Raw genomic sequence first — 14,592 nt, 5'->3', positions numbered from 1 at the left:
CAAAGTGATGTTTAATCATTTTTACTAAATCATTATATCTTATTAAGAGATTTTTTTATTTCATACTTTTCTGGGTCAGAATTTACCATTCTAGAAAATTTATTTTTGAAGTATCTGATAGACCTTTTAAATAACTCATGATAACTTCCATCTTAAATTTATTTCCTTATAAGATTTTGTCCGGTGCAAATTAAGGCCAATGTTACAACTTGTGATTTTGTGACACAATGTAACTTATTGGTCTTTGGAGCCAGACAGACTTGGGTGTGAATTCTGGCTTGTCCGCCCACTTGTAACCTTGGCCCCATCACGTGGCCTCTCAATCTTCAGTTTCTCTGTGTGTTAAACAAAGATAATGACAGTATCTATCTCACAAGATTGTCAGAGAAGAATAAATGAAATGCCTGTGAAGCACTTAAGCCACCACCTGCACTTAGTACATTTTTGATAATGATGCCAATACTCTTATCATGTTACTATACTCTATCAGTACTAATTAATCAACAAAGAGAAAGTCCTAAAATTGTTAGTCATGAAAGAATTTTTAATTTGAAGAATTAGGATTACCATACCAAAGGCGTGTGCTTGGATCTATGTGTTACGTATTATGAAAGCCTATATCACAAACTAATCTGAAAGTAGAAAAGGTGAGAAATAATTCATTTGTATACATATCAGATGCTTTATTAACAGGCTTAAATGAGATTAGAAAATTTCTGTTGAGTGATCTACTTTCTGGATTGCCACCAGATTCAAGTTTTACTTGAAAAATTCAACAGCAGTTAGCAGATCCCTAGATAGAAGATCCTTGGTGAAAAATCAGCAACCTAAGGACATTCCCAGTGCTGCCAAAAAGTTTGCTGGAGAAAAATCCCAAGGTAATTTCTAGGATCTGCCAATGACCTCTGCCGTCAGCCATCTTAATGAAAGACACTACGGTTTCTGGAATTGTACTGTGGGACTCTGAATATTATGATTAACAGAACCACTAAGTGTTTATCTAACACAATTATAGATATGCCAAGAGGGCCCTGGTGTCCCAAAATGTCCCCTTTCCAAACTGGCTGATATCTGAAACACCACAATCACACTGTGTATGTGGAAACAATTAAACTGAACCTTAAAAGTATTTGTTAATTGGAATGTTTAATAAAGTTTGAATTGGTGGTGTTTTATTGTGTTTAAAATATATTATTTAAAACAAATGTGTTTAAAACAAATATTTACTTAAAATAAATATTTCCAGCTTTGAGAAAGCCCAATTGAGAAATCCAAGAGTTAAAAGAATCACAAAAGAACCAATGACTTTTTGGTAGGAAAGAAAGTGCTTTCTAAAGCAATAATTCAATCTTCTATAACCACTATTACTTTCAAATTGAGGTATACATGGTCATGATAGAAAAAAGAATGCAAGAAAGACTAGGACAATAAGGAAAACACACACAAGTTTTACTAGATTGTTCATTATTGATGAAATTAGAGATAAAAGACCCAGAGTTTCTAAACATATAAGGAGCAAAGAAAAATGAGGGTCACTAATGTGGAAATGTTGTACAAGCAAATAAAAAATAACATTGAAGGAGCAAATAATGCTATTTTTCCCCTCTGGACTATAAAATAAGACGAGTGTTCAAACAAAACCAAATCAATTATCATTGCTACAAACTTGGACTTTTTGTATTTAAATTTGTTATTATTAATACCTTTATCTAGATTTAGAACAGGGGATGGTACTAATATAATTAAGCTGTAGAAATTATAAACTTTTGAGATACAATGTTTACATTTCAAAATTCTATAACAAAATGCATTTTTGTCTTTCTTTCAGCTGGAAGATGGCCTTGTGTGGTTCTTTGGGAACAAAGAAGTCAATAGTGTACTCACAGCTTATGTGATGTTAGAATGCAGAGGATCAGATCACTGGAGGCTGCCTTGCTATATACGGTTTATCATTTTCTTCTCTTCATCTCTTTAATAACTGTTTCCTAACACCAATTTAATTGAATTCAATAAACTTTGTATTTTTGGAATACCTACTACATGGATGGAACTATACTAAGTTACAATGAAGAAATTTATAAAAATAAAAATGTGACTTCAACAGATGTGCAGTCAACAGAAAGAGAAGTGACGTAGATGCTGGAATTAGCAGAGAACGAATTTAAAACAGGTACTGTAGGTATGTTCAAGGACTTAAAAGAAAACATGAATAGAATTGGTATATAGATGGGAAATTTCAGCAGGAAATGGAAACTATAAAAAAAGATTTAATGAAAATTCTAGAACTAAAATTACAATATATGAAATAAAATATTCATTAGATGCATTTAACAGCAGATTGGAGACTATACAAGAAAGAGTTAGTGAACTCGGAAACCAATTAATAGAACATAGATTGGAAACAAACAAAAAAAGACCCACAGTGACCTGTGGGGCAATATTAAGCAATCTAACATAGATATGATTTAAGTTTCAGAAGGAAATGTATGTAAGAGATGTATGTAAGAGAATAAGGCAGGTAAAATTTTGAAGAAATAATTGTTAAAAAATTTTCAAACATGGCGAGAAAAATTCAAGAATCTCAGCAAACTCCAAGCAGAATAAATATTAAAAAAATCACATCTGGGAACATTCTTAACTTATCACACCATATAGCATACTGAAAATCAAAGATAAGGGGAAAAATCTTGAAAGTAGCAGAGAAAAATGACTCACTGTATACATTGGAACAAAGATAAAAATGATGGCTGATATTTCATCAGAAACATTAAAGATCAGAAGAGAATGGGATTATATCTTCAAAGTGCTAAAAGAAAAAAATAAACTGTCAAGTAGAAATTCTACATCCAGTAAAATTATCCTTCACAAATGAGGGTGAAATAAAGATATTTTTAGATAAACAAAAGCTGAGAGAAGTTGTTGCTACCAGACCTGCAATGCAAAAAAATGCTAAAAGAGGTTTTTCAGGCTGAAGAGAAACGAAATAGATGGAAATTCCAATCTATAGGAAGGAATGAAAAGAGACAGAAATGGTATATGTGTGGGTAAATGTATTACTATCTTATTTCTTATTTAATTATTTAGAAGACAGCTGTTTAGAGCAAAAATAAAACAAAATAAAAATAACACTTTATTATGGTGTTTATAAGACATAGAGAAGTAAAAGGTATGACAATACCAAAAAGAATGGTGGTAGGTATGGGGCCGGCCCAGTGGTGCAAGCGGTTAATTGCGCACGCTCCGCTGCAGCAGCCCGGGATTCTCTGGTTCAGATCCCGGGCACACACAGATGCACCATTTGGCAGGCCATGCTGTGGCGGCGTCCCATATAAAGTGAAGGAAGATGGGCATGGATATTAGCCCATGGCCAGTCTTCCTCAGCAAAAAAGAGGAGGATTGGCAGATATTAGCTCAGGGCCGATCTTCCTCACAAAAAAAAAAAAAACAATGGTGGTAGGCAGAAATACACTGTTGTAAAGTTCTTGTTTCAGGTGAAGTGGTACTTCACACACAAAATTAAGTCTAGATATACTATACACTTAAGGATGCTTATAATAATCCTTAAAGCAACAACTAAAAAAACATACGTTAAAAAGATAGATTAGAACTTTCCTGGAGGATAAAGGTCATCTCTCAGTTTGTAGAAGTCCCACAACCTAAAACAGGGCCTGAGTTCTGAATAAAGACTAAATTAAGCAACAAATGGACACTTATGTGAATAAAATTAACAGAATAGGAAGTGATAAGCATCATAAAACAGGCAAAAATCAAGTATCATTAGAGTTCAGAGGTGTGAAAGATTATTATATAAAAAGCAGATAAACTAATTTTTAATTTTGCACTTATGGAAACTAAAGATATTATGGGTCCTCTGTGTTGCGGGAGATTTCTTCTAGCTGTGGTGGAGGTGAACCTAGAATCTCTACTCAATCAAGATGCACTTTTCAGGGATTTGTTCCAAGGTCCCTTGAACTCCCAGACTAGGTGAGGTCCCCTTGTCATGCATGGTGACAATACCTTACACTTCTCTTTCATGTCATTTATCATGATCGAAATTGAATATTTACGTCATCATGTCTGTAACATCTATTCCTCCCATAGAAGGGGAGCTCCGTGAGAACAAAGACAGCATCTGCCTAGGTCATGGCCATATCCGCAGCTCAGCGCCTGACACACAGGAGGTCACTGATAACAATTTGTTGAATGAATCACGGCACATGGACTTGGATGAGATCCTAGAAATCATCTAGATAGTACAAGTGCGTCATTTCATGGATGAGTAAAGAGGCCACAGCAGCAGATCTTTGAGCAGGTAAACGGTCCAGTTGGGACTAGGAATAACTAGTATTCCAGACCTCTAGGCCAAAGCTCTCTCTGCGGATCAAGCTGAGGCTCCACCTGCTGCCCGTTCTTCCACTTTCCTATGACCAGCAGTCAGGGTCGTGAGCACCGCATGTGAGCACCAAACAACTGACTAACACAAAGCTCAAAGTCATGACTTGACCTTATGAAAAGTTACAATGTTGCAGCCAAATGAACAAAACGATAGTGTGTGTGCATAGAGTGTGTGTGTGTGTGTCTGTGTAACAACTAAGAAATGACTGATTTCAAAATGCTCACACTTAAAGACTTCTCAGAAACTATTTACACATCAGTTTTGTGAATAAATGACATGTGGCGAGTCCTAACTGAGAAACATCTAACATAAGATCTTAAAATGCGGAGGACTAACTGTGACCCCCTGCCAAGCTGATAAAAAGGAGAAAAACAAAACAAAACAATATGCATGCTCTCATAAGTTAGATAAGAAATAAAAGGGACTTGTTTTAATACAAAGAGTGTGAAAATTTCCTTGTCTTTTCATTTATTTCTCCTATAGATGTGACCCCTATCTTTCTTGCACAAAGTCAATTAGCTATCTCTATGGAAAACACCATTTCTAATTCTGGGACCTGAGTCTTCTATGCTCCATCCCACTCCCCTCAGAAAGGAGCTCAACACCTCACTCAGTCAAAAAGGACAAGAAAGGATTGAGGCTCGACAGGAATACATGAAAAACCCCGTGAGGACAGTCATTTCCTCCACTCAGGAAGTACTTCTACTAAACCTGTCCTTTACTCTCCTTCACAACATACAGTTTTTCCCCAGGGCAAAGCCTCACTTGCCAGCAGGGAAACGCTGTCAGGGAAAGGATAGCTCTGCACTGCTGTTTGCTGTTCCATTGCTCTTTCTAATCCTTTCCAAGAAAGGCTTCCTTCTCCCAGTGGATGGCGTTAGATGTTCTAAAGCGGATGCTGGGGCTCCTAAGCTGCCCCTTCTCTCCTCCCCTGGGTCTCCTCCCATTGCAACAGGCAGCAGCGAGGAGGTGGAGAAAGCTGCTCCAACAAATATCATACGCCCTCCATTCTCAGTCCCATCTTAGAGATTTCCATCAGCGGTCTTTGCATCCCTTCACTCCAAATTTGCATCCTCACCCAAACTTTGAAATCAGGCCACTGTGTTTGCATTTGCAAGACAGGCGACTGCAGCTTGGTGATGACCGGGAGGGGACATTCAGGACACTCTGCATACCTTCAGATCCTTTCTACTCTATACTTTTGTTATCCCTCTGAATGTCACCAGGGTATTTTTTTCTATTACTTACAAAACAACAAAGATAGAAAACTTTGTAATGGAAAAGGCTTCTTCAGGATACACAATTCAAAACCACAATTCTTTTTTTTTCCCCGCTGTGCACCAACTCTGTGCAGTTGGCACTTACTTGAGACAGCTCTCAAAGAAAATATGTTTGCGGTTCAAAGATAAGCAGGTTTTTAGTAAACTGTCAAAAGGACTTTTTTCTTCTTTGCTGCCAGTGGAAAAACTCTAAAAGAAAGAGTAAGTAAGAGAGGGACAGCATTCCCTCTGAGTTATATCACATGTGTAGACCTCCTTTTCTGGAAATTCATGAATGGCTAGCACAAGCAGGGCTAGAGTCTACCCCCACCACCCCACCCCCACCCCAAGTTAGGTTTTGTCTTCAATATAATGAAGGTGAAACGCCAAAATATTCACGTGATAATTAAGAGAGTATTTTAAACTGTTTTTCTTATAATTACCAATCTCATATGTGCTTTACATGAAAAACCTACGTTAATTCAAAGTATAAAATAAAAAAGAGAAAATGCCATTTTAACAAAGCCTTCATTTATATCAATTATAACTGAAAATTGCCCTAATGGAGATAACAAGGAATAAAGGACAAGAGAAGACCAATCTAGAACTCATAGGCCACCATAAATAAAGGAGGACAAGCCAGAGAGCTAAACTGACACCAGCATTGACAAGAAAGTTTTCCAGACAACGAAGACCAGGCAGCCCTGGTTTCTATGGAGGATGCTGCATTGTGGGTTGTTCACACATGTGACCCTTCGGAGGCTGTCTTTTGCCTCTTGCCCCAATATAGTTTTGTTAAGAACTAACAATCTAATGCCATATTTAAGCACCTTACAGAGGGACTGCTGATGTCAAGGCCACAAGCCCACGGGGAAAAAGTTAAACCTCTGGAAAGACTGTGAGAGGAATTTAAATGGAAATAAAATGCAGACAATAAAGGAGGCATCACTTTCTTTGGGTAACTTTTGATGATTCTCCCAATGAAAAACAAATTCTTCACTTTTAAAGCACATGAATGGTGCAATGATGCAAAGACTCCAATCTAAAGTGAAACCAGGGGCAGATCCATCATCTCTTTTCTATTTTGGGAACAGGGGCGCTAAGACTATATAACTTGAAGCTACACAGTTTAGGAAATGTCACAAAAACACTTTCTTTTTCTGTAGGAAAACAGACTCCCAGCTCCCTCTGCTCTTTCTGAGCTAATAGCGTGGGGACCTCCTCAGCATTATTTCACGGTGAGCAGATGGTAGTCTGAAATTTTTTTGGTAAAAACAATCCACTCTCAGGGTTGCCGAGAGGTCAGCAGAACCCAGATTAACAATTGATCAGCTCTAATGGCCCGTCGTAGCAATAAACTCAAAGGCCGTACACAGACCTGCTACCCCACTAACAGCAACGGGGCTGACACCCAAGCTGTTAACGGACTTGTGCTTAATAGCATTGAAGCTTCACCGTTTCAAAATCTTCATCTAAGCAGACACGCATGCTTCGATGCACACCCACTTTCTCAAAGGCCCCTCTTTTACAGGTTTCCACAAAAGCACATGTGGTTTACTCTGACCCAGAGAAGATTTCACCAAGGTCTGAGGTCTGGATAGTGAATGACATGCTGTAATACTGAGAGATTATTTCAACATCTACTCTGCGTTCAGAACTCAATTGTAGCCTCTGGTATTTCTCTGTACTTATACAGAACAGATGACTGGGGAGGAAAAACTCTTCTTTGTTCCCAAGAGAACAAAAACTATAACACTCCAGAGATTCTTCTTCTCGGTCTCTATTTTTCTCGAGAGAGATACCAATGCTGCATGCGTGTTTACAGCACCACATTTGACAAGGGAATCAGTTGCGCTACACTAGAATTTTACTGTAAAACTTCAATAATAGGAAAGGAAGTCAGAACACTCCAGAAGATAACAACAGCTTCAGATGGACAGAAAAGAGTGGCTCTAGGTTAGGTAAACTAAACCACAGAACATTTTTCCTCTGCTGAAGGATATATAATCCCCTAAAATTAATTAAATCATTCCCTCCCCCTTGCCCACTTACCTTTTGTAGACGATTGATTTCAGAATAAAATTGACTATACGTATGAGCAATAAACACCAGATTTTCCAAAACAGTCCTGACTTCCAATAATCTTTTTCACTCTCCTGCAAACTCCTTCCTATTGGACCAATGGATCCAAATACGTGCTTCAGAAAAACCCAAGAACAAGATCATTCTCTTACACAAGCACAATACAAGGGTCAAAATCAGGAAATTCAGCATTGATACAATATTATTATCTAATGTGCAGTTCATATTCAAATCTTTGTTTCGGGTTCCGGATCCAATTTAGGATCACATGTCACATTTAGCTGTCATGTGTCTTTAATTCCCTGTAGTCTGGCTCAAGTCCTTTCTTTGTCTTTCTTGACCTTGACATTTTTGAAGAGAAACACAGCCAGTTACTTCACAGAATGTTCCTCAATCCAGATTTATCTGATGTTTTATCATGATTAGATTCAGCTCACACTTTTTGGGCAAGAATTCGACACAGGGGCATTGTCCTAAAACTCAACAGACATCTGGAGGTACTTGATGTCACTCTGTCTCATTGTTGGTGATATTAACTTTGATTACCTGTGTAAGGTGGTGGCTGCCAGGTTTCTCCATAGTAAAGTTGCTATTTTTTCCTTTGTAATTAATAATAATTTGTGGGCAGATACTTTGAAACTGTCAATGGCCTGTTCTTTTTTTTTTTTTTTTTTTCTCCCCAAAGCCCCAGTAGATAGTTGTATGTCATAGTTGCACATCCTTCTAGTTGCTGTATGTGGGACGCGGCCTCAGCATGGCCGGAGAAGCGGTGCATTGGTGCGTGCCCGGGATCCGAACCCGGGCCGCCTGTAGCGGAGTGCGCGCACTTAACCACTAAGCCACAGGGCCAGCCCACAATGGCCTGTTCTTCATCAAACCTTTACCTGCTAGTTTTAGCATCCATTGAACATTCTTGCCTGAATCAATTATTACCATAATTTTCTAAATCCATCATTTCTTCTACATTTATTAGTTGGCGTTCTACTACAAGAGCTTTCCCTTCTCATTTACGCATTTATCTATCTGTTTGTTTATTTATTATCAGCGTGGACTCACGGATTCTTATTTTATTCAATATTATAATCTAATTTAAGTTGATGTGAGTTGAGTTTCCATCATTTACAAACCAGAATATTTCTGAAAAGGCTTTGGGAACTCCGGAGGAGAGGGAGACAGTTTCCCTTGGCAACACATTCAAGACATCCTTACAATCTTCATGCTTACCAAGGTGCTTTCTGACGCTACCATTAAACCCCTTCTGACCCACTCTAGGAAGTCCAAATCCTCTAAAGAGGAGGCACACTGAAGAGAAATGTGGTCAGAAAACGGCCCCTAGATCTTCCTGGAGCTGCCTTGCAGGTGCAGCTGTAGGAAGGCAAGGTGCTTCTTGCTATAAACAGCTGACTCCTCTGCCCATTCTCTTGCAGCTTTGCTCAAAGAGCTGGGCCAGCTTCCCTACTCCTCTCCCCATGTTACCAATAGCCTCCCGCATTTCTCCACCTCCCCCTGGAATCTCTTATGCTTGGCTACAGTCCTGGCTCTATCTGCTTCATATATTGGGTATTATGCCTGAAAATGACCCCCAGATGGTGGGTTTCATATTTTCTGTTTCTTCTCCAGACCCATTCTTCACCCTTCTCCACCCAACTCAATGCCTCAGGAGAATGAACTACATCAACCATACCAACAGTTAGTGGTAATAGCAAGAGAACAGAAGGCTAGAGACTGTTATTGAGGTATCATCTCCCCAAATTCCATCCTTGCCAGCTCACCACGATTGGCTGCACACATCTATCAAATACCCTTTCCATATAGTTACTCTCCCTGGGTTCTGGAAACCACTCCCTCCTCTTGCTCCTTCAGGAGTGTGGCTTGCCCTAGAGTTCAACACCAACGCCTGTTGATTTCTCTCACTACATATTTGTAAGTATTCCCTTTATTAAACTGTCCTCAATTACCCCATTTGAGTGTGCATTCTTTTACCCACAAGGCAAAAGATATAGATGAGAGTGATGACAAGAGGTACACCCACAGGACAGAGACACAGCCAAAGGCTATCTTTGGTATCACCATCTTTTCTTGTGCTTAAAGATTTATGTCTGCCTTTATCTTTTCCATATAAATGAAAACATAGCAAAATCAACACTATTTCCTAATTGTGACCACATGCCACTAAAAGAGATACGTTCTAGCAAAGCACAGATTTAAGGATTATGATTCACTCCTTCTGTTTTCCTAGTAGTGAGGAAATGCCACAGAACTCAAAATGACAACACAGATAGAATTTCCTTCAGGAAGGACCCAAAGGAACCTCCAAGTACTATTCAATTCACTTGTTGCCTTACTATGTTTTCTATACACACAGCAACATTAAAATCCTTTATAACCAGACACAGGTGTACCATGATTAGATACAAGATTCACTGCAAGAAATTAATTAAGTAGATGTTCAAATCCCATGTCTGTGAATGATTTAATTTTTAAACATAATTAACAGTCAATTCAAGGTTAGATCCATCACAACATTGCTTTCAGTCACTCGAAATGCACCCAGAGAAGTGGGGTTTGGATATATTCTGCTATCTATCTTATCAATTTACAATTAGGAGCTCTGGTGATTATTGTCAGTTGACTAACTCCACCAGAATTGGGGCAGAGTTCATCAAAATCTGGTTACCTGCATGTGAGTATGTGTTATCGCTCATCGTAACTGTCATGGAGGAAAATGGTTGAGGATCACTATCCTGCCTTGTCAAGAAATAGGCACATTTATTTCAACTCTGTACCATCCTCTCAAAAGTCTTTCTCTTCCAACCACTGAAACCTTGTATTCCTGGTGCACCTAGTGTTTCTCCTTTGGCAGCAAACACACAAAACAATTTAACTCAAAGTATAATCAGTTACCTGCAAGTCTGCATCAAATTCATGTTTCAGGTGTGCTTCTTCTGCAGCCTCCACAAGACGCTGAAAAGACAGAGGGCAACATGAAGGATCAGAAGTGTGGCCTGGATCCCATTTCAACAACATGAAAAGACTGATCGTTCTCCTTTGCTCAAAAATGACAGATTATATCACGGCATGTGCACTGTGACCTGGTGCCTTTGCTCCCATGAAATTGAAAATAATAACATCAGTGTCAAATTTGGGTTCTGCCTACACCATTTAATCATAATGCTTCAAATATTTATTTTTACATGTTTATAAATGCATAATTTAATTAAAATGTATAAATTTTTATCTGTTTAAAATGGATGCACACATGTTCTGCATCCATCGTTGTAACAACTCAAAGACACTGGCCCTTGAGGCCCGACAGGGATGCCAAAACCTACCTAGAAAAGTGGATTCCTTGGGTATAGAAGGCCCTTAGTCAAGATTTATTGAATTGAATTGAGTCCAACTCTAAGTGGGCTAACTATCTTCCCCAATGGTTTGGAAAAGACTACTTATTTTAATTCCCTCCATCATTCAAGGTCAATTCTTTCTGCACCTAGTTCTAGTATGTAATTATCAGGTGACACTTACTTGAATTTGTGGTACATCAATGCCATTTTGACAATCTGCATCCCAATAAGAAAATCACTGAAATCAGATCAATAAGCAGTATCCGTAAATATACAACTCTTGCTATTCTTCTTAGCCAATTAGATTCAACCAATTCATAGTCTTGTGAAAATAATTTCATGAAATACCATTTAAAGACAATTAGTCAACTATCAAAATCACTTTTACTTTAATTTGAATTTGCCAACAATAAGTATTTCCCACCACGAAAATGTAGGCTACAGGATTGCAGAAACCTCATTTAGTGAAATAATATTTCATTGAAATTTCATCAAACTAAAAGCAAAACCTTTAGATCCAAGTAAAAATTCAGCCATTTCTATCTTTCCTATGGTTACTCTTGTAGCCTATGGTATCTTTAACTTGCTTTTTCTTGACATAATACAGACCTGAGTTTAATAGGGCATGTTTGAAAAATGATGACATTGGTATTAATCTCTAAATGATCACAAATCAACAGACAAATGTTCCATGAATAATTATTAAATTGGACATGGAAATGAAGAGGCTGAAATATATTTGGGTAACTTTAGGCACCAGTACAGATGGCTAAGCCTTCTCTTTCTACAGGACAGACAAAGAAAAAGATAGGCCAGCCAGAGACAGTGCTGCCCACAGACAGGAATCCGGGAGGAGTGGCAAATCTGGCTTCCCATACTTCCTTTAGATGGTCAGGAAGGGGCTTCTCCTTCTCTGGTCAATCAAAGAACAGACTCCAGGAGAACATTGCAGGGCCAGAGCCAGAAGACCCAGTTCGAATTCTAGCCTAGATGCAACCCACTACAATTGTGAGATCTCGGGTAAGACCCTTCCCCTCTCTGGGCCTCAGTTTCCTCAACCAAAACACATGAAAAGGTGACCCTAAAGCAGTGGTTCTCAAAGCACAATCCCTCATCAGCAGCGTCAGTGTCACCTGAGAACTTGTTAGAAATGCACCTTCTCAGGCCCCATCCCAGTTCTACAGAATCAAAAGCTCTGGGGGCGGGCCCAGTAATCTGCTTTAACAAGCCTCCCAGGGGATTCTGATGCTGCCAAAGTTTGAGAATTACTGGCTATAAACAGCAGTTATCCCAGACTTTACCTCATCCCTGATGCCTTGATTAATGAGCTCCACCAACACTCTAAGGTTTCTCAACTCCCATTTATCTTTTTAAAATCCATGTACATATATATTTTTACTATAAGACATAAAATACTTATAGAAATCTCCATTTTCTTATGAAAAATCAGGAGATACACTATCTATACAGATTGGATACACTGGCCCCAAGCTTTCATGAGGTCAGCTTTCAATGGGCCCCAGTCTTCTTGGAATCATCCTAGTCAATGAAGGTTGTCAGCCTCCCAGGATCACACAACACAATTTGCAAATATATCGATGAGGACTCCGTCAGATGAGTGACAGGCAATGATAGAAGAAATCTATGTTTGTGAGAGCTTATTCTCGTAATCTTTGTAATAGATTTAGAATTTCTACGCATGTGTCATGAAATCAGTTACATATTGAGCTTTATAGAGTAGGTATAAATATTATGCATGTCTGAACTCTGATATTATCACAAAAAAGCCATTCATTTTGATTATGTATTTACTTAAACACATAGAAGTTGTTTTTTCATGGTGTCTGAGCATTCTGAGAACCCAAAGAAGAAATGTTGATGAAATGTACAAATGATCAAAAGATAAGAACAAAATAAAATTTCATGATACCAAGGCAGATAATGTTGGAAAAAAAGTGAAGAACTGGAAATAACAAACCAATAAAGCAATGTAGAACCAACAAACAAGAGAACAAGATGTAAATAATAGCCAAGTTGAAATTATCATGAAAGAGCATAGCATGAAATGCATTTCATATATAACATTTTATTTACATTTGTGTGTATATATGTATATATCATACATACCATATAACATATTCATATATAACATAACATGAAATGTATTTCAACCACAACACTGCAATAGGAGACATGGGGCACAAGAAGGTAACACACTGGAAATAATTCAGTAATATTGTAATAACTACTAAGATCAGCCAGAATACTGTTCTCCATACGGAGCAGTGAGTACATGAAAATCTGAAACCCGCTGGCCGGTTTTTATGTTCATTTTCAAGCTAAATTCATTTTTTTTTTTTTAACTTAATTTACCTCATACATTTCTTATTCCCATGAAGATGTTTTCCCATCATGCTCACTACAAAGCTTTAGGAAATATGATTCAGAAAAAGATAGTCAACTGGCAGCTACACATAATAGTTGTCTCATGTGAGGCAAATAAGAACTTTGGAACACGGCTCTTTGAAATGATATACCCTTCACACAGTCAACCAAGGGGTTATCCCAACCTGCTCTCTGGTGCCAAAGGGAGACAGGCCTACATTTTATGGCAGAATTCAGAGGAAAACCCCCCAAGAACAGGCTCAGCCTGTTAAATGATAATGACAAACAGCACATCAAGAACTACGTACCTTTTGGAAAGAACAAAGAATAGTTGATCTTTCTTCTGAAACACTCTTATAAAGATAAACAAGTTAAAAGAAATATTACTTAAGAAGGAAATCATGTGCCATAAATTTACCTAAAACAGAGTCCTAGGGACAGAAGTTCCTACTGTTAATAAAATAAAAACAAATTGAATCATTATTTAACAAAGTCAAGACCGCTCAACTTCTAACTCTGATGTTTGCCAGTAGAAAATAGCAGCCTATGATGTCTCTTTCCCTAGCAAATATCCTTATAACCTAAGTCAAATTAAGTATGTTTTAAAAATAAGTTTGATTATCACTTGCAGGTAAGAAAAATCAATTTAAATGTGCTAATATTTTAGTTATTCTATAAGGAACTGCCACTGAGCCTGAGGAAAACTGTTACTTTATTATATCTGTTTGAAAGGCAGTGTGCTTTTAATAATAATAAGTTAATTTTCTCTTGTATGAATTCCCCTTTTGGATCTGCAGATGGGATTACAGAATTGTGAATATGGTTTTTAATTAAAACTGAACGTTGGAAATAAAAGTGGCTTTGAAGACTAGTATTCAAAACTGAGCTTTGAGGTAAGAGAAAACAGCAATTTTGTCCAAAGATCCTCCTCTCCCCCTTTAATGCCAAAACATTTCCTTATTCAATAAAAATGATAAGAATATACTGGAATATACATCCTGGCCTGGGAACAAAGCACCCACAAGCTAAAAAGTTGTAATTCATGAGTTGATGTACATATCATTGACTTTTTATGTTTCTATATAACTCTTCCCCTTTAGTGAATAAATACAACAAAAAGGTCTCT

The 14,592-nt window shown here is 37.8% G+C and overlaps 1 protein-coding gene across 1 annotated transcript in view; it reads right to left on the bottom strand.

Moving 5' to 3' along the window:
- Positions 1-14,592, bottom strand: part of CACNA2D3 (calcium voltage-gated channel auxiliary subunit alpha2delta 3) — an 838,936-nt gene that overhangs the window by 587,182 nt on the left and 237,162 nt on the right. Inside the window, exon 4 of the mRNA XM_087431193.1 lies at positions 10,642-10,701. Coding sequence (XP_087287319.1) covers positions 10,642-10,701 — 60 coding nt within the window. The remainder of the gene's footprint in view (positions 1-10,641; positions 10,702-14,592) is intronic.

The sequence above is a fragment of the Ceratotherium simum genome, chromosome 5, assembly GCF_057802395.1.
Source record: "Ceratotherium simum simum isolate JZ-2026a chromosome 5, ASM5780239v1, whole genome shotgun sequence".
NCBI classification, from domain to species: domain Eukaryota; kingdom Metazoa; phylum Chordata; class Mammalia; order Perissodactyla; family Rhinocerotidae; genus Ceratotherium; species Ceratotherium simum.
Note: the sequence above shows the minus strand (reverse complement) of the source record. Positions and strands in the feature narration are given on the sequence as shown.